The following is a 27,823-nucleotide window of genomic DNA, read 5'->3' as shown; positions in this document are numbered from 1 at the left end:
GCAGAACATTTTGATGGTCAGGATTGTGACCTCGACTTGAATTGACTACTCATACTGTCCCCACCACATTCAAGTTATTACTTATAACGTAATCCTATCATATATTTCCCAGAAATATATAATATGATTTTTGTCTTTATAAGTTGGTAGATGAGTATTTGCTTGCCAATTTGCCCTCAAAAGACAACATATATAAACAGAGCATGGAGGACATAATAGGATTATTTTTATGGGGTTCTGTCAAGTCTCTCGATAACGCAGAAATATTTAAACTGACATGAATACATTAGATCATGGAATATTATTAAGTAGTAATCCCACTTAGGGGTATATTTACTAAACTGCGGGTTTGAAAAAGTGGAGATGTTGCTTATAGCAACCAATCAGATTCTAGCTGTCATTTTGTAGACTGTACTAAATAAATGATAGCTAGAATCTGATTGGTTGCTATAGGCAACATCTCCACATTTTCAAACCCGCAGATCAGTAAATATACCCCCTAGACTTTTTTTGTTTAAACAGCAAGATAAATACCATTTAATCATACATCATTTTCTTAGTTGTCCTATTACAAAGCATTAGGTCTTTTTCAAAACCTCTCTGAAGGGTGGATAAGTATGACTGCCAGTCACACTTGCAGACTCATCATGTCATGTGATGACAGAGGGGGGACTAGGAGGGGGAGGATTTTACAGTGCACATAGCAGAATGAGCTCAGAGAGTGCTCCAAAGCCTCTCTGCTCACTACATCATGTGCCATGTGACTGTGATTACCATGGTAGTCACATGACGCCGTGAAAAAACTATAAATTGTTAATAGCAGCCTGAAGATAGAAACCATGGAAAATGGTAATTACCAAACTTCTTCTTATAGCCTGCAACTGATTTATGTTAAAAAAACACACCTCATTTTTTCATGGAATTGATGCTATAAAAAGGACTTTGCGCCAATTTAGATTTTTCTTCCGATATCAAATCAAAGGACAATTCTATGCTATATTCTTATACAGTGCTCCTGCTTTATAACTAGGGACACAGAGAGTGAGAGGAGAAGGTAAAAAGGTAAAAAAGTACTGGGGGACAGTCTTGCCTGGGGTCCCTGGTCTGCATGTTTGGTGGGAGGAGCCACCAACCTAGTATGGCCCCGCCCCTTTGGTGGCTATGGAAGGAGCCCTAAGAAGTTGCTGTACCAGGGCCCGAAATTTTTTTCTTTGCTGCACTGTTTATAACGGCACCCTCACTCACCGCCAGGTGTATTCTCTGCACACATTTACATTACAATTAAGTAATGTAATGCACTATATGTCACCCCCTTTCTAGTCATAGCCTGTGGGAACACTACATCTTCATCGCAATAAAAAAATGTAAGTCCTCTTCATCACAAGTAACCAGGGCCGGATTAACCATAGGGCTAACTGGGCTACAGCCCAGGGGCCTATGGCATCCAGAGGGCCCTTGAAAGTGCTCAGCAGCAGTATTGATCGGTCGGGGGCTGGGGTGCTGCTGAGCACTTTCACTGCGGTCCTTCTCCGGCGCGCTGTAGTCTCCTTACTGAGGAGATCTCGTGAGTTTCACTCTCACGAGATCTCCTCAGTAAAGAGCTTACAGCGTGCCGGAGAAGGAGGTAAGTTGGGGTGGGGGGGGAAGCGGGGGCGCGGGCAGCTCGGATCACGGGGGGGCCCTCATGGGGGAATGGAGGCCCCCTTAGCCCAGGGGCCTGCATTCCCTTAATCTGGCCCTGCAAGTAACAAACATCCCACACCATGATGTCAAAGAAAATGGGTCAAAAGGCTATTACAAAAGAGAAAAGCATGTTTTTTTCATATTTGCTGTAGTAATTACCCTGTGTTTGACTTAAACCTATCTTCAACAAGCCAGGCTGCCTAAGACTGCAAGCCAATCAATTACTCAGACTTATGAAGCTATAAGTATCGGTGCCCTACCTCTCTCCTGCTTCCCCAATACATATTAATTTCAATTTGTGTCTTGCTACATATTTTTTTCAACATGTCACTTGTGTGTAAGGAGATGAATCTGAGCATATTGGAAGGATTTACATAAGTATAAATAGTTGAGGTATTTTGGTTTTGTAATTCAGTGAAATAATACACATACTTTGCCTCATATTAATACTGAGCATATTAGAGAAGGTGCAGATAAAATGGTAAGCGGTATCTTTCCAGCATCCGAAGTGGGGATTAACACTTCAATATTTTAATTTTACATTTTAAATGAAATATATCACATGTTATCTGAGTGCTAAGCCCTTCCGCGTTGGAGCTATGCAGTTTTACAAAATCTGCAAATGTATTGAAAACACACAACCTGCCTTTATAGCAGGCAGGAGTAGAAGCCCTTTCTGAGGTGAAGAACTCCTTATAGAGAGAGCGATGACACAGTATATGTGGCCTACTTTTTGAAGATTCAGTGAAATGGGCACTTTTATGGAAGCAGATAGAGCAGAACTGATTTCAAGAGACAGCTCGAAGAGCAATTTAATGTAAAACAATGTACTGATATTTAAGCAGCCTGGGTAACTCTTTCGTTACTGCTTCAAGTGAAGAAGTGTTTTCAGATACAATACACTGTAGAAAGGTCCTTTTCCAGCTTCCAATAGAAAGTAAAATAATGTCAGTCATTGAACTGCTATGGGCAGGTAAAAAAAATAATAATTATGCACCAATTGTTTTTTGAGGGAAAATTTCTACCCTGACTCAAAAAAATGTTTTCGTATTCAAATATTAGATTTTATTTAATATATATATATATATTTTTATTAAAGGAGAGCAATAGGAGGTGCAGAAGACTCTTTCATGAGACTTCACACCAGGAACTGTATACGTGCCGTCGCCGACCCACACTTGATTATTGTCCGTCTGTGCTCGTGTAGACCACAACCACACCAATACTGATTGTCAGGGGAATTCTTTTATTATAAAGTCTTAAAAATCTCTCTCTCTATTGTCCGTCTCCCTCGTATGTCCTGTCATGTCTCTTGCTCAGAGCCGGATTAACAATAGGGCTAAAGGGGCTACAGCCCAGGGGCCTCAGGCAGCTGGGGGGCCCGCTGGCGTCCCTGCCCCCGGCTCTAACTGTCACCTGTTCAAGGAGAATGGCGGGCAGCTAACAGCAAATGTTATGCTGTTAGCTGCCTACTGTCACTGTAGTACTTACGCGGCACGCAGTAATCTCCTTACTGAGGAGATCTCATGAGAGTAAGACTATGAGTCATAGTCTCACTCTCACGAGATCTCCTCAGTAAGGAGATTATAGCGCGCTGCAGACGCACTACAGGGAGTGGAACAACGGACGGAGGTAAGCTCATTGGGTAGGGGCTTGATACCCTTAGCCCGGGGGCCTCCCTTCCCTTAATCCGGCCCTGCTCTTGCTACGTTGTGTGTGAGTACCCACAGTGTTACTCACACTCATCTGTTCTACTTATACGCAACTGCCTCATATTTGTGATTTTGCTTACTGTATTAGTTATGTCCGATCTGGATTTATACGATTGTCTGATGCTAAGGAACATAAATAATTATTTTAATTCTAGCATCAGGATGGAAATTTTTCCTTGAAATTGGTATAAAAGAAGGAGTAGAAGCTGTTCACCTTTTTAAGAATAAGGAGAACACCCTTGACTTTAATTACTTCAATTTAAAATTGTTCCGAGGTTAATTCACGTCGGCTCTATCTATACACACCTGGGGGTAAATGTACAAAGCTGAGAGTTTTACGGCAGGTTTGAAAAGTGGAGAAGTTGTCTATAGCAACCAATCAGATTTTAGCTGTCAATTTGTAGAATGTACTAAATAAATGATAACTAGAATCTGATTGGTTTTTGAAAACTCTCAGCTTGATACATTTACCCCCTTGAGGACTGTATTCATCTGCATTGTGATTCAGGCCTAGACATTATGTATTTAGATTTAGATATATTTGATAATAAATGTATATATAGCACTGTACACCTATAATTTAGGAAACAAGGGCCTAGAAATGTCATTGGATACCTCATCTGTGGACTACTTTTTGAGGATCTACTATTTGAGACTTTAAAATCTTCGAGGGACCCACTGACTTTGGGGGATTTCAGAAGTAAAGGTGAATAAGATTTTCTGGTGGCTCAGTGGTTAGCACTTCTACCTCACAGTAGTGGGGTCATGAGTTCGATTCCCGACCATGGCCTTATCTGTGTGGAGTTTGTATGTTATTCCCATGTTTGTCGTGGGTTTCCTCCCATACTCCAAAAACACACTAGTAGGTTAATTGGCTGCTATTAAATTGACCTTAGACTCTCTCTCTCTCTGTCTGTGCGTGTTAAGGAATTTAGACTGTAAGCTCCAATGGGGCAGGGACTGATGTGAGTGAGTTCTCTGTACAGCGCTGCGGAATTAATGGCGCTATATAAATATCTGTTAATCCTTAATTATATGCCTGAATTTTACATCCCTGATTTTCCTCCAGAAAAGATAAGTAAATTATTAGCAATGTATTCTACAACAGCTGTCTGAAGGTCCCCAGACTGCATACTATACCTAGCCATTCAGGGCCATTAAATAAGTGGTTTTATTTGCAAATATCCCCATTTGTTATGGGCACTTTGTTTGCACCACGCTGGCCTTCACTTTTTCTAATGATAGATATTTTCGCACACTTCAACACTGTACATTTGCTCTTTCCTGTTGCAGCTGTTCGACTACTAAACCTTTTCAGTTTATGGAAGTAAAAATTGGGGATTAACAATTTGGAATCATTCTCTAAAACTAATGAAATAATTTTACAGAAGAAGTTTAGCTATACAAGCAATAAAAAGGGCAAGAACAAAATCATTTAATCATTTCTTAATTTACATGGCTACAAAAATGATAACGTTTTAAGATTCAGCAGCCTTTAATTGCTGAAATGGATTATTATATTATAACATTTTAAAAGAAAAAACAATGGAAGTGTAATTTTTTTTCTCTGTAAAAGAGATGTTATTCTGTAATTAAACAGTAATTAAACAGCTTATTTAATATGAGTAGGGCTTTTCTTCCCATAAAGGGAGTAGGATTTGTTGGCAACTGTTGCAAGTTGTTACATCAGTCACAGAATTCTTCTTTATTTACTATAGAATAAATATTTGATAAAATATTTGGCTCATCAGAAAACAAAGTGGTTTATATAAAGTGTTTAGCGTTATCTATTGTAAGGGCTGGGCTATACTGGTTATGTTTACCGGGGCAATGTTAAGAAATTAATTTCTTAATTGTTTTATAACTTATTGTTTTCATTGAGTTGTGCTACAGAAGCGATGTTTAGTCAACTGTAGATTTACTAAACTTCTGAAGTGCAGGTGTTGCCCATAACAGCCAATCAGTAAATTCTAAAAAATTATAGCTAGGATCTGATTGGTTGCTCTCGGCAACACCTGAACTTTTCCTATTTAGAAGGTTTGTAAACCTACCCCTGGGTCTCATTTACATAGAGCATGTGACGTGCCCCGCAACATGCCTGCACAGGTTCACCAGAATGGTCCACCAAGCACATGCTAAGGTGAGACACCTCCACAAACTGGAAGTGTGCTATGGTGTGCGGAGAGGCAGAAAAATCTATAGAGCTGCACTTTAAAACCAACCCTTTATTTAAAATAAACTTTAATGCTTAGTTTGGCCTCATTGATGAATTAAATTAATAGTGGTCATCTTGACTGTCTTTATTGCATGTGGAAAATGTGTGCAGATTTGCACCAAGAAATGCAATTCTCCACCGAAAGAGAGAACACAGAGGTGCAGAACGTGTTCCATTAAAAGTATAGGATGAGATGCTAAGAACTGAGCTGGTGTATAATGCAAGTAGCACAGGAAGGAGCCACTCTTAAAATACACCCTCTCTGCCCCTTTATTTCTGTTCAATAACCTTGCTGCACAAAAGAAAATCTTGCTTCTGCATTGCTTTGGAAAATGAGTCGCTCCGGCAATCACCTACTCCATACTTTGCTAAGACCCTCTACACCCCGTCTCTTAACCATCTCCTCCGTCAGCCTGTACAAAATTCTGCTTCCCCGCCAACACCATCATCTGTAAAAAATCCTTTGTGCCTTGGTGGAAATCTAGGTGCACTGGTACAAATCGAAGGGCACGGCGCATCCAAAGCTGATTTTGTGCTTCGAAAATGCCATCCAGTGTGTGCTCTTATGTCAGTCATCATATGAGATTTAATTCTACAGTCAAAATCAGCTCTCATAACACTAGCCTCAGGATTACTCAATTATATGTTTTAAGCACAATTGTTCTAAAAACACACACTTTATAACTGTGCATTTTAATGAATGGATCGTTGTTACCATTTTAATAACGCAACCAATTGCAAATGTGCATTTTTAGTTTTGTACCAGAATCACCCTAGAGAAATTGTAGCAAAACTTGAGCACCTTGCTCCAGTCCATACAGCTGCCTGTGAACGGTATGATTACTATGATTACAGATCTAAGCATAGGATCATTGATCTCTATGTAAAATGGAATTTTAATGCACACAAGAGTTTTGGAAAGTACAGAACAGGTCATGTATGGTAAAGGGTGGTCCATGTGGCCTTCATGATCGTTTCCGTGATTCCCAAATATGTGGCATAACAATCGTTGTGCCCACAGTTTTTTAATGTGGTTTTGTGACAAAATTAAAATTTCACTTGGGGATGTAGTATAGTATGATGTTTCTGGCATTATACCCATAGTTTCCCTTACTAATCATGGCAGCGATTATAAGCGTTCCCCATATCTTACACACTATTACTAGTGATGTTCAAGCAAGGATATGTTTTGCAGGCTGACCTTGCCAAATTAAGATTGGGGTTCATGTGCTGAAATAATCTGCTTCTGCATGCAATGTAAAAAAAATAATTACAAACATTTGGGAGCCGGGTGCGTCACTGCCTTAAAGTACGCCTGACTCTCACGCACAGTGGAGGCAGCCATTTTGTGGGCGGGGCCGATATTCATGAGTTTATAGCCTGACCATTCACGAGGATCTAAATGGCTGACTCCACTGTAGGGGATAGGTGCAGTTTAAAGCTTGTTTCACTTTCCATATAAAATAACAGAATAAGATACTTACGCCATGACAATTACACTGAAATCGAGCCAGTTCCATGGATCTCGCAGGAAGGTAAATTTTTCTAGACAAAAACCTCTTGCAAGGATTTTTATCAGCGATTCAAATGTATATATTCCAGTGAATGTGTATCTGTGGAAAAAAAATAAATCACACGGTTTTATATTAGTCAAATAAAATCGTTTGATGTGCGAGAGGTTTCCTCTATTTTCTGAAGGGGGATGACCTATGATACAGAATATCCCTTATGTAAAGGTTGTTTGTGCCATTTTTCAGGGGCAAAGAGCCATCTTTAACTCTTGCAGTTTTTGGTGACATATGGCGGCCATATTTGGTGTCTTGGACCTCCGGTAGAGCAGACACTTATCCCTCATCCCTATGAAATGGGCGGGATGGGGGCCTGGAAGGCATAATTTGTAACATTCTGACCCCTCCCTTCGTGACTAAATGATGTAAGTGCGTAATTTTGCCATGGGGTATGAATGACATGACGTGATTCAGGGTGTCCCGTCCCCCCTCCGCGCTGCCAATAAAGGTAAGTACGATAAGGGCTCATTCAGAAGTGGACGCATTGGAACTGAAATCTTTTTTTGTATTCAGTATAACTGTATTTTCTTTCTGATAAAATGATGTTACTATTACTTAAATATGCAATGCTGTAAGCTGACTTGTGAACTACAAACATTTTGCAGTAGTTTGCTATACCCTGTTATAGCCTGCAGGAGGTGCTATTTGTTATTGTACTACCTGTAAACATCTAACAAATTACTTCATTAATAGACAAAGCATCCAACATCATAAGGAAGTTGTGGGCAACTGCTGGATGAAATATTGTCATTACTAGAGGTGAATGTTTGGGTACATAAAGTCAGCCCATTATGCCCCTATGGATAACCAGCTTTTTGTTCAGCCTGCACTAAACTGCACAGAATGCATCTCTGAAGCTGTGAAAAGGGAACACTGATTCCTCTTACTAACAGACCATTTAGATGGTCATTCTGGCAATGCAGGAAGATTGTTGGATGTGACACACAGGCCCGGCGCTCCAATTAGGCAAGGTTAGGCACTTGCCTAGGGCGCTGGGCTCTGGGGGGCGCCTGGAGGGTGCCACAGATTAAAAATTTATTTAAAACTGTGCGGCGACCGCTGACCATACCTTTCACAGCCGACGCACAGCTTCAGATACATCCACACGGAGGGGGGGAGGGACTATTGCTCACCACCACCGCCGCCTCTCTGCTCCGTCTCCTCCCCTCCACTCACTGACTGACTGTTGGGCATGACATCATCATCACGGCCCGACAGTGTCAGTGAGTGGAGGGGAGGAGACGGAGCAGAGAGGAGGCAAGTTAGAAGCAGGTAAGAAAAGACGCACATTTTCAAAATCGGCGCCCCCACCCTGCACACTTACACACTATTTTGTAAGTGTGCAGGGTGGGGGCGCCGATTTTAAAAAATGTGCCGGGCGGGGGGCGCCGATTTTGTAAATGTGCCTAGGGCGTCACGGACCCTAGCACCAGCCCTGGCGACACAGACATATACAAATAGTACAAGATACCTATATTCCATTCTAACTTCTCCCTGAAGAGTCATGTGACTTACTTTTGCAATCATCATTGCAATCAAAGACTGATTTTTAAATCCTGTATGAGATACATTTAATGCTAGGAACAGATGTGCAACACATGCAATATTTGGCTTTTTAACACCAACTGAGAAGCAGTGTTATCAATTAGTGAGCACACTGGTAAGTACTACCATTCTGACATATTGTTATAATTAGCTCACCTGCTTGAATGACAATTCTCAATCCAAGTCAGTGAGAATATGGAGCTGTATGTGTTAGTCTGAGGTTACACAGGTGTAATTGTCAAAATGCAGGAAATCTACTGTCAGTCAGTAAAAAACATAAGTGACGTTTCACTCATTAATAAATAAAATAGATCAGTAAAGAGTTTATTGGAATTACTAAATACCTAATGTTATGCATCAGTCCAGTGAATTGAGACCAAGGGGTAAATGTATTATACCCCGGTTTTGTCAACTCCCGCGAGTTCAGCGTCTTCGCAGCTTAAATTTAAAGCGGCGCTGCCTTGTAAAGGGAAGACGTCCGAACTCGCGGGAGTTGACAAAACCGGGGTATGATACATTTACCCCTTCAAGTAGGTGTGTGAATCTGTGAATCCAATATTACAAATTGCTAAATCTCTTCCTTTTTGCCCTCTCAGAGTCCAGCCAATGTAAACTGCCCAATCATCATCATTTCAAATAAATATGTAAATGACTGTATTCCTCTAATTACAAGTGGCATTATCTTTGTTTATGTCTGCAGCCATTCCAGAGAAATGCAAATTTAGTAATATGATAAAGAAATTCTGCCACTTATACCCCTGGCCTATTTATCTTTTTCCCAAATCCTGACCTGGCACCAGGAGCTGGCTGGGCTGGGAGGCAGGGTGACTGGGCCCATAGAGACCTTGGGCTGGGTCCCTTGGCGAACTGCATTTTTTCCCTTTAAAATAGGCTGCTGAGTCGAGTTTTGGTCCCTGGTCTAAAATTTGCCAGCCCTCCCCTGCGTGCCACCAATAACTGCCCGCTCTCCCGGAATGTCTGGGAGACTCACGAATTCTGGGTAGGTCTCCCGGACTCCCAGGAGAAAAGTCAAGTCTACCACATCCTGCAAATTAGTAGCCAAAATGGCGCGATTGACGGTAAACCTTGTAATTTTGTCCCACCCCCGTGTCAAAATGATGATCATGCTGCGGGGGCGGAGCCAAAATGGTGTGATTTTCCCCGCCCCTTTTTGCCCTCCTACCACACCCCCTCTCCAGCATCTCCCAGAGGCCAACTAAAGAAAGTTGTCAAGTATGCACCATATAAATAAATCTACCCAAACCTAAAACTATTGTGCTAATGCCTCATACCAGATTACAGAGGGACGCCCAGGAAATCCTCTTGCTATAGTTTTACAAATAAAGTAATAACACAATGATATAAGGTGCACTAGAAGTGTTCTTATTTTAATAGAATGTATTTAAAACACTGGTTTACGCGCTCTGATACGCAGTTAATTTAATGTTCAAACCAGTAATCCTTTTACATAGAAGACAATAAGAATTGAGACGTGTCACTTAAATTGTTAGCTTAATGTATTGACGCCCCCCCGCACACAAAATTGGCATGTGCAATCGGCTTTGGGAAAGCTTTGAAGGGCAACAAACTTTATTGAATCACTTCCTTCACTTTTCCTTGCAGCCTCTTCTGTTAGATGACAGCAAGCAGCGGAAATGAAATGGCCAAAAGCACTTAAGTTAATATAAATAGAATTCTCCAGGGATTCTCCTCTTGCTGTATCACTAAGCAACTGTGTGGTTATTATCCTGCTATGTGCGGGATGTTGGTATCATACACTCTCATGCGCAAGGGATAAAGGAAATGCACATCTCATCCAGGCCAGCTGAGCATTGGGAGCACTCTATACACTTTTACTGATGACAGGTATGTTTACTGGGACATTACTCTGCTATATCACAATGTGTCCAGGACTGAACGAAGCTGGAGGAAAAGGGCTCAGTGAGTCACTGCTATGTGTGTGTTAGAGACCCGGCCTCACTGTGTAATTCACATAACAGTATGAACAGAGCTTACATGTCATGGTTAGAAAAATAATAGATGTCATTCTCGGGGCTATATGGTGACACATTGGCTATATGATGGTATACGGAGCTATACGGCTTTATACAGAGCTATATGGTGGCATATTGGTAACATGATGGTATACAGGGCTTTATGGCTTTATACAGAGTTATATGGTGGCATATTGGCTATATGGTGATATACAGGGCTATACGGCTTTATACAGAGCTATATGGTGGCATATTGGTAACATGATGGTATACAGGGCTTTATGGCTTTATACAGAGTTATATGGTGGCATATTGGCTATATGATGATATACAGGGCTATACGGCTTTATACAGAGCTATATGGTGGCATATTGGTAACATGATGGTATACAGGGCTCTATGGGTTTATACAGAGTTATATGGTGGCATATTGGCTATATGATGATATACAGGGCTCTACGGCTTTATACAGAGCTATATGGTGGCATATTGGCTATATGATGGTATACGGAGCTATACGGCTTTATACAGAGCTATATGGTGGCATATTGGTAACATGATGGTATACAGGGCTCTATGGCTTTATACAAAGCTATATGGTGACACATTGGCTATATGATGGTATACGGAGCTATACGGCTTTATACAGAGCTTTATGGTGGCATATTGGTACCATGATGGTATACAGGGCTCTATGGTGGCATATTGGTAACATGATAATATATAGGGTTATATGGTGGCATATTGGTAACATGATGGTATACAGGGCTCTATGGGTTTATACAGAGTTATATGGTGGCATATTGGCTATATGATGATATACAGGGCTATACGGCTTTATACAGAGCTATATGGTGGCATATTGGTAACATGATAATATATAGGGTTATATGGTGGCATATTGGTAACATGATGGTATACAGGGCTCTATGGGTTTATACAGAGCTATATGGTGGAATATTGGCTATATGATGGTATACGGAGCTATACGGCTTTATACAGAGCTATATGGTGGCATATTGGCTATATGATGGTATACGGAGCTATACGGCTTTATACAGAGCTATATGGTGGCATATTGGTAACATGATGGTATACAGGGCTCTATGGCTTTATACAAAGCTATATGGTGACACATTGGCTATATGATGGTATACGGAGTTATACGGCTTTATACAGAGCTATATGGTGGCATATTGGTAACATGATTACTATATAGGGTTATATGGTGGCATATTGGCTGTATGATGGTATATAGGGATATGCGGCTTTATACAGAGCTTTATGGTGGCATATTGGTACCATGATGGTATACAGGGCTATATGGTGGCATATTGGTACCATGATGGTATACAGGGCTATATGGTGGCATATTGGTACCATGATGGTATACAGGGCTATATGGTGGCATATTGGTAACATGATGGTATACAGGGTTATAAGGTGGCATATTGGCTATATGATTGAATATAGGGCTAAATGGCTTTATAACATGATAGTATATAGGGTTATATGGTGGCATATAGGTATCATGATGGTATACAGGGTTATATGATGGTATACGATGATATATGGTGACATATTGACTGCATGATGTATGGTGGCATATTGACTATATGATATATGGTGGCATATTGGCTATATGATGGTATACAGGGTTATGTAGTGATATACAGAGCTATATGACAACATATTGGCTATATGATGGTATACAGGAGTATATCGGGACATATTGGCTATATGATGGTATACAGGGTTACATGATGGTATACAGTGATATATGGTGGCATATTGACTGTATGACATATGGTGGCATATTGGCCACATGATGACATTTAAGTATACTATGCAAGTTAAATATGTACGTTTTTGCTGTACTAAAAACACTATGGGGTAAATGTATCAAGCTGAGAGTTTTCCAGCGGGTTTGAAAAGTGGAGATGTTGCCTATAGCAACCAATCAGATTCTAGCTGTCATTATGTAAAATGTACTAAATAAATGATAGCTAGAATCTGATTGGTTTTTCAAACCCACCGGAAAACTCTCAGCTTGATACATTTACCCCTATATCTTCTTTACCATATTGTGGCAATAATTACATTTTCATCGGCGTAGAACATGACAGGTATACATTTTTAGCACATTTTAATTATCCAGTTGGCACGCTTGTTCTGGTAATATTTTAACAGGTAGTCGGCATATTTTTAATGACCACTTTTATTTTCTTATTAATCAGTGAAAATGTGTGTTTCATTGTCAATACATTTACTGACAAGTCAGTTGGCATCCATGAATTATATACAATGCAATAAAACTGTAGATAAAACACATACTTACTCTACATTCTTTGTCCATTCTGGGGGGTTACTCATGGTCATGAACACGCAGTTGGTCAAAATAGTGCACATAATGAGCATGCTGAATAACGTGGGTTACCGTCAAGGAGAAAGTCAAATGTAAAATAAAATTCATATACATTAATATACGTGCATAATCTATAATGCAGTGCTGTGTGATGCTTTGATTGGTTACTGTACATTTGCATGTTGTTATTAAATTAGAAATGTCTGTGGGGAAATGACCTTTCTTTTAGAGCAGCCAGATCATTTATCATGAACTTGCTCTTATCATACACTTGTATTAAACACATTTACTGACCTTATAAAAAAATGCTGACAATCCATTGAGATCCATCATCCACACAAACAATGTAATGGTTGAAGATGCTGGAAAAGATGCTGCTTGTAAACTAGTGACTTAAGTATTTACGCCAGCAATTCTACAGGCCTAGCAGTGAGTTTAGTCTAATGACAGGGGTATGAAACAAATGTGTTGAAACTACAAGTCCCAGCATGCTTTGCTAGTAGATAGCCAACCGATAGCTGGCAGGGCATGCTGGGACTTATAGTTTCACAACACCTGGACAGCCATAGGTTGGCCAGGCTTATGCTAGATGGAGGGATTATTGTGGAGATATACTAAATCCTCTTTTGGACATTGGTCTTAAAATTAACCTGCCACGTAGATCCAAGGGGAAGCAGCCATTTTGTGGACTGAATCAATATTTATGGGAGTGCGGCTATTCATAGGAAGTAGTAGTACGGTATGAGGTACTTTCAATTCCCATGAATCTTGAATTTGTCCACAAAACGTCTGTCTCCCTTGTGTGGAGGCAATAGGTATATTTTAAGGAGTCTCAATCCTAGGACCCAAAAAGGAAGCCCATCATTCAGCTAGAGGGGAAGGGGGGGGGGGGGCGGCTTGTATTAAAAGTCTGTCAGAAAGGACTATCTCCTTTAAAAAGCATTTGGCACCTACACACAAAGGAGGCAGACATTTTGTGTGCCGAGTCACTATTCATAAAAATTCAACCTATGGATCCATTAGGAACCAGTGACACCACAGAGGGACTGTGACTATCCGCACTGGACAGAATACATTTATGTTAACCTCCCTAATATAACCATGTGTAATCATAAATTAATATACTCTTGTTATATTCTTATATGGATAATCAGAGTATGACAATATTTCCTGTCTTCAGTACTGTTCCCATTATAGCCCTAGACGAAAACCAAGAGATTGTGGTTTGTGATTGTACCTCCCACTGACCCTCGCCTCCGCTGCCATTTAAAGCTGGTGAATTATATTGATCTCCAGGTTCTGTTTTACACAATTGACAGAGACTCTGTTAAAAAGTATCTATGTCCCTGGGGCTTTGGCTATGGGTAGGGGCAAGTTACTAAGAACTTTCACATAGGTATAACTCCCAACATTCAGAATCCCGAATGCGGGACAAAATAAACCCCATCCAGTCCAACCTCCAGCCAGCTACAACCAACCTCTGCCCACAAATGGCCATATTTGGTCATAACAGAAAAATAATTGTACTGTGATGAATAGAAATTTAATATCCATGCTTATAACAATTTATTTTATCCACTATACCAGTATTCCTGTCTTGCTCCAGAGCTGCACAATATATTGGCCCATCTGCAGCTTACTTGTTTCCTGCTGGGTACTAGATGGCTGAAATTTTAAGATGAATGTGCTTGTAAAGAGAACGGTGATTGTCTCTCCATGAATAAAGTGAGATCAGCAGGATAATAGTGGATGTCCACTGACCCTACCAGAGGAATTATTCCTGTTAAATAGTTTATTCATGCATGTAACAGGATGGCAGAAAACTAAGATCCAGAGTAGAATGTAAGGATTCCTATTGCAGTCTCATCGAGGCCCCCATGCATTATTATGCAGCAGTAACACAGATTTTCTAATGCCGGTTATGGCAGCGGGCAGTTGAGTGGTACTCAGCTGCCCTGTGATACTGGTTGGCACCGTTAGGAGTAGTCTTACCGATGTGTCAGCCAGTCTTGGTGGATCTGCGCAAATGTGACCCAGCTTGTTGCATGCCTTAACTTAATGGCAAGAGAGGAATTCAGACGCTCGCACATGCAGTTAGCAAAGACCAAAACAAAATATAATGCGCTCAAATACCTACAATGATGATTGTCTACTGAATAATTATTTTATCAGTAATTCACACCTACTAGAATGTGCAATCTCTGAGTTTACCATTGACGCTGATCACATGATACATGATAATCATCATGCACTATAAGAGTTTGCAAGTGTAGTCCTACACCACATTTCTCCTTTTGTGCCAATTATTCAGTAGACAATCATCATTGTAGGCAATTGAGCGCATTATATTTTGTTTTGACTGTATATAGGAAGGGATTCCTTTATAGTGCAGCTCTTGCCCACCCAGAGTTGAGCGCAGTACTATATCTTGTTTTGAGTTAGCAAAGACCCCCATACCAGACTATAGACGGGCCAAGATCCATCCCCAGGAGGAGTACAAAAGGGCTGCTAATACTATTCGGTTGTATGTATGTTTCCCCACTGTTAATGTGATCTATGCTCATTTAGTGTACTAGTCGCCACCGTTTCTACGACTGCAATAAAATAATAATCTGGTTTATCGATTCTTGGTGTAAGCTATCTTTCCCACATGGCACGGATAGCCTGTACCTAATAGGAGTCCAGTGCCAGGGTTCCCAGTGGCAACTGGGTACTCGGTATAGTTCTGTCCCCTGGGTATATTGATATCTTGCCATTCATATTGCAGTAAAAGTAATTATTGTATAACGGCTGAAAATTATCATCACAGTGGAATATGTCATAGTTCATATAACCCACTGTGTCAGCGTCTTTCCTCAATCTGTGCCATAACCTGGACATCTTGTTTATTTGCCAAATAGAATCTGCAGAAGAGAATGTTATGACGCTACCCCTGTCTATTTCATGCATGTTACTTACACTATAAATTGTAAGATGTGAATGAATCTGCACCCTGAGATTATATTAAGTTTCAGCATGTTACATGAATATGATGCGGCTAAGGAATGTTATTCCAAGAGCTTACAATCAAACTTTATTTATGAACAGATAAAACAAACCTGCTTTGCACTGCATGACTTTCATGTTTGCTTTTGTATAGTCTGATAGGAAAGGGAAATTTTAAATTCTTCATACCCAACATAGAATGCGTCCATGGTATTTCTCCTCATAGAGCCAACAAACAACCTGCACCTATATTAATACAACACTATTCTTGGGTCTATCTAATAAAATACTGTGATTTAGCTCAATCTCTCAGCACAAAAATCACACTGGATCCTTGAAGCAGGTTAAGTTCTTGCTATTTACAAACTCTTTATTTATATCCTATTAAACCGCTCCATAAAGATCTAAACCGTCATCTCCAGCGTTATACTGTATTACCCTGACCTGACCTAAACACCTGACTTTTCCAGCATCACTACATTCTTGGTTCATTAGTTAGATTACACCGCATGAGCGAGTTACTTTCAACTGCGTAGATTCTCTAGTAAAGGATCATCCAGAGACTCTCCCTTTATTGCAGCTGGCAACATTCAGCAGTTGTTCTTTGGGGGGAAATAAGGCTTAGCAAATTTCAACTTCAAAACATCTCCTACCGAATGTCATTTCCTATTACTGTTCTTAAAGAACGGACATAAAACGAACATTACTTTATGCTAGTGAATGAAACAGCTGATATAAAATTGAAATCATCTTGAAATATTATTTTATAGGTTTCTTTTTGTAAAGGATATGAATGTACCAAAACCTTAATAGCTACTTTTCTAAGAGGGTTGAAAGGAGTTAAAATGTACAAGGCAGACGTGGCACTGAAGCGGAAGATTGCCTTCCCTCTATTCAATACTATAAAAGTCTGTAAAAAGAGAAATAAAGAATTAGTGAAAAGGCAATTAAAAAAAGTTCAAAACATTTTGTGTTGTTGACAATAATTAATGTTTACAAATATGAGGTAGGAGGCTATGGGATAGATTTCCGAAAACCATTTAAAAAGGAAAATTGGAGTTGTTGTCCATAGCAGCCAATCAGATTCTAGTTATCATTTTCTAGTACATTCTAGAAAATGATAGCTGGAATCTGATTGGTTGCTATGGACAACCCATCCACTTTTCCTTTTAAGAAGATTTGATAAATCTATCCCTATATTTATTGCTAAAATAGTCATTACACCCTACAGTGAGAATTACTAAGTTTTCAAACTGGACTACCCACATAAACGCATAGTAATGTGCTAAACTCCAACAACATGTATTCATATTACAAAATATTTGATACTTGAAGAGGTCCCATATGTCCCAGAGTTCTCAGCAGATCATTTCAGTTTTGCCACTGGGAATCTGTACCTCATAATTCTTGTTTTACCATTACAAGACTACTGATGAATCCTAATGAATGGCATAAATGGGTATAGGTACCTATATCTGTCTGACTTTATTTGGTAGGCAAAATGAATTACGGAGGAGACTTAGAGCCCTGGGGAAATTTTAGGTCATATTGGTGTCCCAGTTTTTTGTTTAAAAATTATTGGAGCCCCCATGTACTTATAGGGAGCACCCACTTTCAGTGAGTGTTCTTTCTGGAATGGAAAACCCACAAACATGAACAAAGATTCTCGTTAGACTAGAAGCGTTTTTGCAGCTCGTCTTCCTCCTCGTTAAATAAAGTGCCATGTCTGAAAGTCCAATGGTTCTGAAGACATCATATCTAAGTTACTTTTTGGATATCAAGAAGAGCCTCTTTACTTTAGGATCAATGCTGGAAATCAGGACAGAACCCTGGGAATTAAGATAACTGCGCAGTGTTTCCAAACCACTTAACATATATGAAAACATAGGACTTCCTCGGCATCACCATGCCTTCATCTAACATACATTGCATTTACGAGTTCCCCTGTTTTCCTCAATAAATAGAGACTTCCACAATGTCTCTAATTAGAACCTGACAGCAGTAACAAACCAACTAGTTTGTCTAGTCTGTCTATTGTAATGTTTTTTGCACTATTACTTCTATTTTATGTATCTTATATATAATCATTGGTCTGTTTGTCTGTCCGGTTATGCATTCGGACACCCCTACACTCATTGGGATGAAACCAATGCAAGGAGTTCCAGTTGGATCCTGGGCAGGTTTAGGGGGCTTAAGGTCCTGGTCGAAACCTCCTGTTGGTGTACACTGGCCAGGTCTTTGACCTGGGGAGCCTGTTCCGGGCCTGCCACTGGATGGATTTGGATGACAATTAGTATAAAAACAAAAACTACACTGGGCAGCCACCTCATGGGTGTGTTGTAAGAGCTGCTAAGCTGCTAATTATTTTCAAAAGGTTGACAGTTACATCCAACTCATTGATAACTTAATAACTTGAAGATTTAAAGCCGGGCAACGCCGGGTACTTCAGCTACTTTACTATATTGTTTTGTGCATTTTCTCAACAGACCAAACCCTAGGGAAAACAAGCATCATATTAAATTCTTAGAAACCATGCATGGAGGGAAAAACTAAGAAAGGAAGCATCAAACTACACCACTATGGGGTATATTTACTAAACTGGGGGTTTGAAAAAGTGGAGATGTTGCCTATAGCAGCCAATAAGATTCTAGTTGTCATTTAGTATAATGTACTAAATAAATGATAACTAGAATCTGATTGGTTGCTATAGGCAACATCTCCAATCGCAGTTCAGTGAATATACCCCTATATCTAGAAATACTCTAAAACCTGAAAACACTACCAAATTAAAAACATACAAAGAACAACGAGCATTTTTAAACTCATTATATGAAAGTACTACTAGCTACAGAAGCATTTCACGATTTACCAAGGTATTTAATAATATATATTTATTAAATTAAGCATTTCTATATTTTTTAAGTCATTAGCTGTGGCCATTTGTACTATTAGCCGGTGCTGATGAACTGTGTTGGATTTAGGTATGCAGGGCTTCCTACAGGAGCACTGCTACACAAATAAATAAGAAGGGAATGCCAGGGGTGATGTGAAAATTTATAGAAAAAAACCCTCATCTTTATCCCAAATCTCAAGCATTCCAGATAAAAGGCCATACCTGTATCAAAATAATATAGTGAAACCAGTGGGAAATAAAGCAACTCCATGTTTCTCTCGTAATAAATGTACTATATGAGCCCAATCAGGTTTGGGGCTCATAATAAGATTTGCTGGTAACCTTAATGGGCATTTTGACCCTGGGTGGCACTATCTTTTTAATAAACTAAGACACGAGCGTCAGCGTGTAGTTCTGTAAACTGCAAATAATGCCTCTGACAAAAGACAGAGGTCACTTTTTCAACTGTCCCAACTTAGGGGAGATGGTGTTGATTTGAGGGCTCTGTCCCCCCAGACATTTTTGTCCCATGATCCGGAAATTGGGAGCTACGGCTCATTCAGTGCTGCTCTGCATGTGAACGGGTGGCGTGATCCTGCTACTGGTGCATGTGGCAATTGATAGGTGTCAGGAGGGGGTTCAAGGGCAGCCTAGTGCTTCAAAAGCACCAGGCATACTCCTAGTCATGTGGCCAGAGCTCCATTGTGATAAATCCACGCACCTCTGTCCCAAGTTGGGAGACATTTATTTATGGCATTTAAAGGTCTGTTTCCATGTAGCACAAAGGGCCGATGGCACCCCATTAGCGCGTTCAGACAATGACCTCAGACACAGTCAGATCCACAACGTCTAATAGATCAGCCGTTGATCCTTTTAGATCTTCTTTTTGGGCCCATAAACACAGCTATTTGCAGTCAATTAGGTCTAAAACGGCTTTACTTGCCGTCAAAATCATAGTGTGCATGGCACCTTAAATTGCAGACTGAAAATTAGTTGGGGCATTTCCAAGATACAATAGCTACCTGACTGTCTATTATTATAAATAAATTACAGTTAAGTAGGAACGAGGAGACTGTCAAAGCCCAGCCCGGTTTTATTGCAAACTCACTTGACAAAGTTGGTTCCGTTGTGGATCGCCCGGATCCAGCAAGATTTGTGGCAGCCAAGCAGCCGTTCTCTGCAGAATAACAGCACTGCAGAGGAAGTTTAAATATTGTCTTTCAAACATAATGTTAAAAAATAAATAAATGAGTAACTATGTTTGAAAATCATCTTATAAAGAATTGGGGAATATTAATTAAAACATTGGGCAGATCCTTTAATAACAAAGTTTTGCAAATCATCACATCGAGTGGACTTATTTAATATATTCTAATGCTTGTGCTTCTCTAGCCAAAATGACATTTAAGACATGAACTCTGAATGGCACTTGAGGATTTTGGCATAATTTGCAGGCAGATAAACATAGATTGTGTGACAGCAGCAGCCTTTCCTTTTGCTTTCTCAGAAACAATGAAACTGGCCAAGCATTCACAGGAGCTGCAAATATGCTCTCAATGAGTTATCTAATGATTACTGTAACAATTAAGTCAATTGCTGATGGAAAGGTCAACAAGATTAATGATCAATTATGGCCAAATATTGACCAAGCTGATTCTCTAAATGAGATTCTGTTTGTGGCTGGAAGGGACTTAAATCATAATTGTTTGTTCCGTGTCCAACATAATTCAATATCCTGTACAGAGCTCTAAACAATAAAAGTATATTTCACCATAATAGTGCACTAAACGTAACACAGGTAGAAATGTTCAGACTGCAATTTATATGATATGGGTACTACAAGTCACCAAGGAGTTATATTACCATTCCAAGGCCAAGTACTTCAAATATCCTTAATATCTACTTTGGGAAGAATTCCCAAGAATACATTACATGAAATAGTGTCCATAATACATGGTCATGAAGTAATAGGGCCATTATTCACAATAATAATAAGCCCATTATTATTTAACAGCACATTTCAGTATAATTCATTTTAACATCATTACTAACTCATAAATAATTTAACAAAAACAGGACACATGGGAGCTCAGACCTAAAGTCACATACTGTGTACACTCTTTACTCCATAAACAATGGGTAGCTGCATTTGTACACTCTTTCTTGGAACATGTATGGAACATTCTTGCAATTCCTTTCAGACCTATGTCAATGTCATGGAATTTTACATGACCTAAACGTCCCCAAACTAACAGCTATGGCAGCACAATCTGAGCACAGAATGGCTCCATTGTGTCCAAATGAGAAAGATCTGGCACTTGACTGTCAGATTGACCGGACAGATCCTTAAGGGCACAATTAGTGCGTCTGGAGAATGATCTTACACATGATCACGTTGTGATAATCCAATGACAGCCATTTCCACTAGTTCCAATCAACATCTGATCAATCCCGAAAAGATGCCGGTCGGTATCAGCAGTTTATTCTGGGCCATGTACTGATTTTTGGCAATTAGGTCTAAAATGACCTAACTGGTCATTGGAATTCCAGCGTTTATGGGCGGCTTTAGAGACAGGCAATAAAAATATATTATTAGATGCTTTGGTTGATTTATGGCGTTGGTCCTTTTCTGCGTAGCAGTGCTGATTCTTTATCAGGGAGAACTATTTACAATTTAGGAAGTTTCTGAATAATTCTTTATAAACCTTGCATGTTGTATGCCAGAAGTGATCATTTCGGCACAGTAATTACATTATACGGCAACGTATTGCACAGTCAACACACCAGAAATTAAGACACCCTTAGCGGTTATTTTATGCACAAATATAATATGCAAAAGCCTAAACAAACCCATCAGACAGTTGCCGAACTTGCATCACATTGAAAAAGCTTATTGTCGATTGGTAACTATAGGGGACTGTACATTTGTACTCTAACACTTGTTAGTAAATAACTCCTATTGTTAGTCTTTGTGAGTGTAAGGATAGTTAAATAACAGATGATCTTAGAGACTGTACAGATATGAATATCACTGGCTGTCTGAATCATTGGTTTTTTGGATGGCAACAGCAGCAACTCTACAAACGGTTTCCCGAATCCTATGATCCAACGAGTTATCTAACAACACAATTTCCTTTCAGAATTCTACAGAAATTAAAGGCAGCAGCAACCACTTGAAGGCCAAACTTACTTTCTGATTCATATAATATGGATCTAGGTCCTCCAGTGGTTCTGACACCATTCCCGCAGGTATATCACCGTATATAAACGGCAGACTTTTGCCCGCTTCCAAGTCACTGCTTGGCTTAGGGCCATTGTCATCATCATCATTGATGTGGTCTTGTTTGGGCTTCTTTGCTTTCTCCTCTGCAATGCGCTTCTCGATAGCTGTAAGAGACTCCCTTGTAAAATAGCGTAGGCTGTCGGGTCCTGGTGGTACAAGTCGTGCCTGCGCCATCTTTTCATCCTGCACCTTTTATTTACTGCTTAGCTCCTTTCATAATGGAATTCTGTAAGGACAGGGAAACACAATGTTAGCAGAAGATAAAGACAGTCAAGAAATCCAGGCCTAAGGTTCTAAAGCAACAAGGCTGCATTTGTTGATCAAAAACACTTTCTAATGATGGTCAAACATGTATTTGGCTGGGTGCACGAAACAGATTTTTCACCCGATGATCGGGCCAATCACACAATAAAAGAATGTTAGGTCCGATATCGCATTAGTATGTACACTCCAACGATCATGTTTTATCGTTCCAAAGCACATCTTATCATTTCATTTGATTTTATAAATGGAATAAAAATCTTGGTAAACAATGGAACAATGTTGTTCTAATTCTGCAAGATGCACATACGCACGGCCATCAGTGTAGGCAGATCTACATAGCGTTTACAGAGTCACGATCTTTTCAGCAGATGGTTATGACAGATGAAGAGCACAGACCTGACGGTAAATCTTGTAAAATGTGTATAGTGTGTACACATGACTCGGAATGCTGAGCGGGACTTTCAGCTGTTGGTAAAATTGTTAATGATAACACATGGGGAGAAATTTTCTCTAGTGTGTACCCAGCCTAAATCAGGTTGTGCAATGTTTTAAATGTTCCATGATTGGAGCCAAAACATCAATAATACAGATCAAAATTTAGTCGCAAAATATGAACTGTGTTCGCTGTCGTTGGCTAATTGCAAGGATTGTGCGCCTAGTCACCCACCTGTTCAGCTCGATTGCCAAATGACCAGATATTTACAGTTTGGCTATCGTATGTGTCCACAATAGACAGAGATATGATTGTCTGATCAGATTGGATGAATAGCTCTTACTGTGTATGGCCAGCTTGATGCTTTACATTTTTGTCAATTAATTCAACAATTTTGTTGGTAACCCAGCAGGAGCTGGCCGGGCAGGGGGGCAGAGCGGTATCTGCTCCCCTGCCCCATGGTGGGTTTCCTTGGTCTCGGTCACTGGGCCACCTGCATTTTTTTCTTTCTTTAAAATAGGCTGCTGGTGGATATAAAGAATGGTGCATCCATGGTAATTGTAATTACATTTTTTAAATTTTTTATTAACTAATTAAATTCCAACCAAATGTTATAATTAGTTTTGTGTGGACTTCTTCTTTAACACCTACGCAAATCCTTATTAGATGGTCTTGCCCGAGGATAACTTCTTTCTAGGATGATGTTGCCATTTTAATCAAGGACATTACTAATGTTCATATATCTAAGTGCCCATGGTCCTTTCTCCTTGACTCTCCATCGAGCTTTGCCCCCCGGGCTAAAATTTGCCAGCCCCCCCCTTCCCCCTGTAACCCAGGCTGCTTAGTCTTTAGCATAGATGGCTTGTCTGACTTTCAGACAACAGTGTGACTATAAGTTGTAGCAGAAAGCATAGAATGCAAGAAATTTACATGAGTGCAGAATGCCAAAAGAATGCTGACAATACTGCAGTATAGTTACATACAACATGGCTGCAAGTCTGGCATTAGCATTAATTTGTGGGTTATAAACATTAGCAGCTGAGAACTACTGATAATGTTACCAGTAAGACCCATTTATGAAAGGGCTGCAAAAGTGCAAACTCGCTGTACAAATGGAGATTTGTGCGCCAAGAGTATGTTTGGGTGCAACATAGGCACAATCTGATGATAGCAGGTAGGTAAATCGGGGATGTTCCTTGCCTTATACAGATTATGCTCATGAGTGCTCCTACCTTTCCATCGATATGGAAAAACTAGGTTTTGTTTTGCAAGGCGAGATTATTTCAATGAGATCAAGGGATGGAGAAGTCACATTTAGGGGGGTCTGTGCTTTGCAGGATGGGGCACAGCCTTTTTCTTCCAGCAAAAGTATTTTATTTTTCTGCCACCTCAAATCGGGCCTCATCCCAATCTTATTTTAATAGGACACGTTTTACACGCACCAGTTCCACTTTACAGAAAAACAGCTTTCTAGGTTCACGTCCACCAATAAAAACATTTACTCACACAATAGTGACGATTAATAAAGACAGCCCCGATGTCCACTCACTCTCCTGATCTATGATAAGGATAAACCAATGGTAAGATAGTAGAAGAATGGAAGTGTCAGATTAATGACCAGGGTGATCATGTATTAGTAGGTTAGATTTGGCTGACACAGAGGCACACTTGTCCAATTATCGGAACAATGCAGAGTTTTATGGATAGAGAGAAAGAACACATCAAGCAAGATCACAGTGTATGGACAGAGACAATAGAAGAATAGCAGAATGTATATGTATCAGGTACTGCAATTTATCTGAACACATACCACTATTATGATTAACAATATACATATTTAATATATTATACAAAGTGCTTGGATACAGGATTTTCTTTAAAAAGCTTTTTTTATATATAATTTAGTGCATCAATGCATAATATACACTAAATTAGAATTTAAAAAAATATCCGTCTTCCCCACATTGCTCTCGGTATCATGCATCAGGCACAGTTTTCTCCTTACTAAATTATTTTGCAGTGCTCATCACAGTGATTATTGGAGGAAATGCTCAGTGACCCTCTGTGTGTGTATTCCGTTATTTCTCGAACAGCAGCAATTATTCACGTTTTTATTTTACTAAATTCTTATATTCTTCTCCCTCTCTTTTTGTTTGATGTTTGCCAGTACTTAATACCAGTGGCACTTTCTGCAAATTAAACAGAAGAGGACAGATATAGCAGCCATTAAGAAAGCTCACCTCACCCTAGCAGCATTTGGGAGTGTGTTAAAGAATACATGTTAATGAACATCTACACCCACAACTAAAAAGATCACAAAGTGAAATTATTTGAAGTGGGAGCATGGTGGCGTAGTGGTTAGCACATCCGCCTCACAGCACTGGGGTCATGAGTTAGATTCCCGACCATGGCCTTATCTGTGTTTGTGTATGTTAGGAGATTTAGATTGTAAGCTCCAATGGGGCAGGGACTGATGTGAATGAGCTCTCTGTACAGCGCTGCGGAATTAGTGGCGCTACATAAATAGATGATGATGAAGTGCAATATGTTAATATTAATAAAAACAAAATTGTGCTTACTATGCATGATCTGCTGGGGTCCCTTTATGGCTGTAATAGAGGTGCCTGAAACATGCTAAGTGGTAGGGGAGATAGGAGTTTTGGCTCAGTTATAGTCACTGGGGTCCCTGGTGCATATGAAGAATGGCGCATCCATGATAATTACAATTTTGATATTTTTATTAACTAATTAAATTCCAACCAAATGTAATGATTAGTATTGTATGGACTTCTTCTTTATTACATACGCAAATTGTTATTAGATGGTCTTGCCCGAGGATAGCTTCTTTCTGGGATGGTGTTGCCGTCTTGATCAGCGACATTACTAATGTCCATATATCTAAATGCCCATGGTCCTTTTTCCTTGGTTCTCCTATCAATATCCTAGACAAATACTGAGAGAAATTGTCTGTTCAGATTCCCAATGCAGCCAGATGCCTGTTCGAAAATTATTGGAAAATCCCAGATCCCCCTTCTAGACAACAACTTCTAAATAAAATTTGGTATTTGGCATCTATTGAATTTTTTTTTTAGTGTATTTAAACAAAAAAACTTCTCACAAATTTGGTGTGATTGGTTCACTTACACTAACTCCTCTTGTCCCAAACCATCGCCTGATCAAATTCAAAATATATCATCCCTTTTCCTATAAATAATATTGAATACGGATGAGCACAGAATCATATTCCAAAATACCAGCCCACCAGGAGTACCAGATTAGGGGCTAGATTTACTAGACGGCGAGTTTGAAAAAGTGGAGATGATGCCTATAACAACCAATCAGATTCTAGCTATCATTTATTTAGTACATTCTACAAAATGACAGCTAGAATCTGATTGGTTGCTATAGGCAACATCTCCACTTTTTCAAACCCGCAGTTTAGTAAATCTAGCCCCTGGTCTCAATCCCCCCCTCCTTTCCCCCCCCTTTCTCTCCCTTTAAATACCTAATTTATAATCACACTCCTTCACATCTCTTAACAAATTTCTTAATAACTTCCAAATATTGTATTTTATTTATTTATACTATGTTATCACCTCATTTGTTCTTTTTATTTACAGTTCAAGATGTTATTTATTTAAATCTTCATTGATTTATATCAAATCTCTATAACGTGTGACAATTTTTTTTTTCAAATAAAGTTTTTTAAAAAAACAAAAAACAAAAACAAATCCTTATTAGATGTTTTAAATGCACTAATGTAGTTTTGCATGGGAATGACAAGCCGCAGCTTATATTTTATCTGAATAGCAAAAATAAATAAAAAGATAGACCTAAATATAAACAAGACAACACTACTATTTAAACATCTAGGTGTATATTTACTAAACTGCGTGTCCGAAAAAGTGGAGACGTTGCCTATAGCAACCAATCAGATTCTAGCTGACATTTTGTAGAATGTACTAAATAAATGATAACTAGAATCTGATTGGTTGCTATAGGCAACTCCTCCACTTTGTCAATCCCATTGTTTAGTAAATATGCCCCCTAGTCTAAGCTACAAAAGACTGCATGAAAAGTGACGATTCATAATTTGAAGTTGGAACTAATTTCTCAGTAGACTGTAAAAGCCATGACCCAATCCAGCACACATACGTGCCATCATGTTGTTCTTTGTTGTACAGCACTAAAACGAATTAAAAAATCTGACAACAAAAGCTTGATTTAGCCTGTAATTTACATCTAATTTAATACACAAGTGCGTTCCTCAGACTAATCCTTATCCGTGAGCTTCATCACAATGCTCATCATTTTAGCCTCCAGAGCATAGTATAATCATTCTGTTTGTAGAACAATTATAATCTTAGAATGCATGCCGTTTGTTTAGAGTAGTTGCGTTGCGGAGCTTGTGATGGCTATGGGTCATAGATGAGGTTTTTTGTATGTTATTTTGATGCACTAGATAGGGAAGTTCAATGCAAAAAAAGAAACATGTACAAAATGTATTACATTTTCTAAGCTATAGATCTGCCAGTTGTGGCTTACCCTATGCTGAGCTCACCAGATGGTCAACGCAACTTGATTGCAAAGCTTTAATTAGTCAATCACTATGATGAGTTACTAGCCGGAGTACTTTTTCCAAATGTCTGATGGCCCCTGAGTGCAGCTAGCTCTACGCTAGGTCAGTTCGAAGATGCATTTAGAACTGAAACTACATTCCTCTATCAATCATTATTTTGATTTCTGTATAAGCTGGGTTCCCTTCTGGTGAATACAGTGAATATGACTATGTGCACTATCTAACCACCCTCCAAAATAGCTACATCTGCTTTGATTTAGTAGAGTGAAAAAGAAAAATGTGTTTCCAATAAAAATATATAACC

The 27,823-nt window shown here is 39.4% G+C and overlaps 1 protein-coding gene across 1 annotated transcript in view; it reads right to left on the bottom strand.

Annotated features, from left to right (window-relative positions):
* LOC142098165 (sodium channel protein type 2 subunit alpha-like) overlaps positions 1-27,823 on the bottom strand; it is a 156,289-nt gene that overhangs the window by 71,202 nt on the left and 57,264 nt on the right. The window contains exons 2-5 of the mRNA XM_075180724.1: positions 22,151-22,469; positions 16,859-16,977; positions 13,056-13,145; positions 7,095-7,223 (exon numbers count right to left, since the gene is read on the bottom strand). Coding sequence (XP_075036825.1) covers positions 7,095-7,223; positions 13,056-13,145; positions 16,859-16,977; positions 22,151-22,417 — 605 coding nt within the window. The 5' untranslated portion in view covers positions 22,418-22,469. The remainder of the gene's footprint in view (positions 1-7,094; positions 7,224-13,055; positions 13,146-16,858; positions 16,978-22,150; positions 22,470-27,823) is intronic.

Source organism: Mixophyes fleayi, chromosome 7 (assembly GCF_038048845.1).
Source record: "Mixophyes fleayi isolate aMixFle1 chromosome 7, aMixFle1.hap1, whole genome shotgun sequence".
In the NCBI taxonomy this organism is placed as follows: Eukaryota; Metazoa; Chordata; class Amphibia; order Anura; family Limnodynastidae; genus Mixophyes; species Mixophyes fleayi.
Note: the sequence above shows the minus strand (reverse complement) of the source record. Positions and strands in the feature narration are given on the sequence as shown.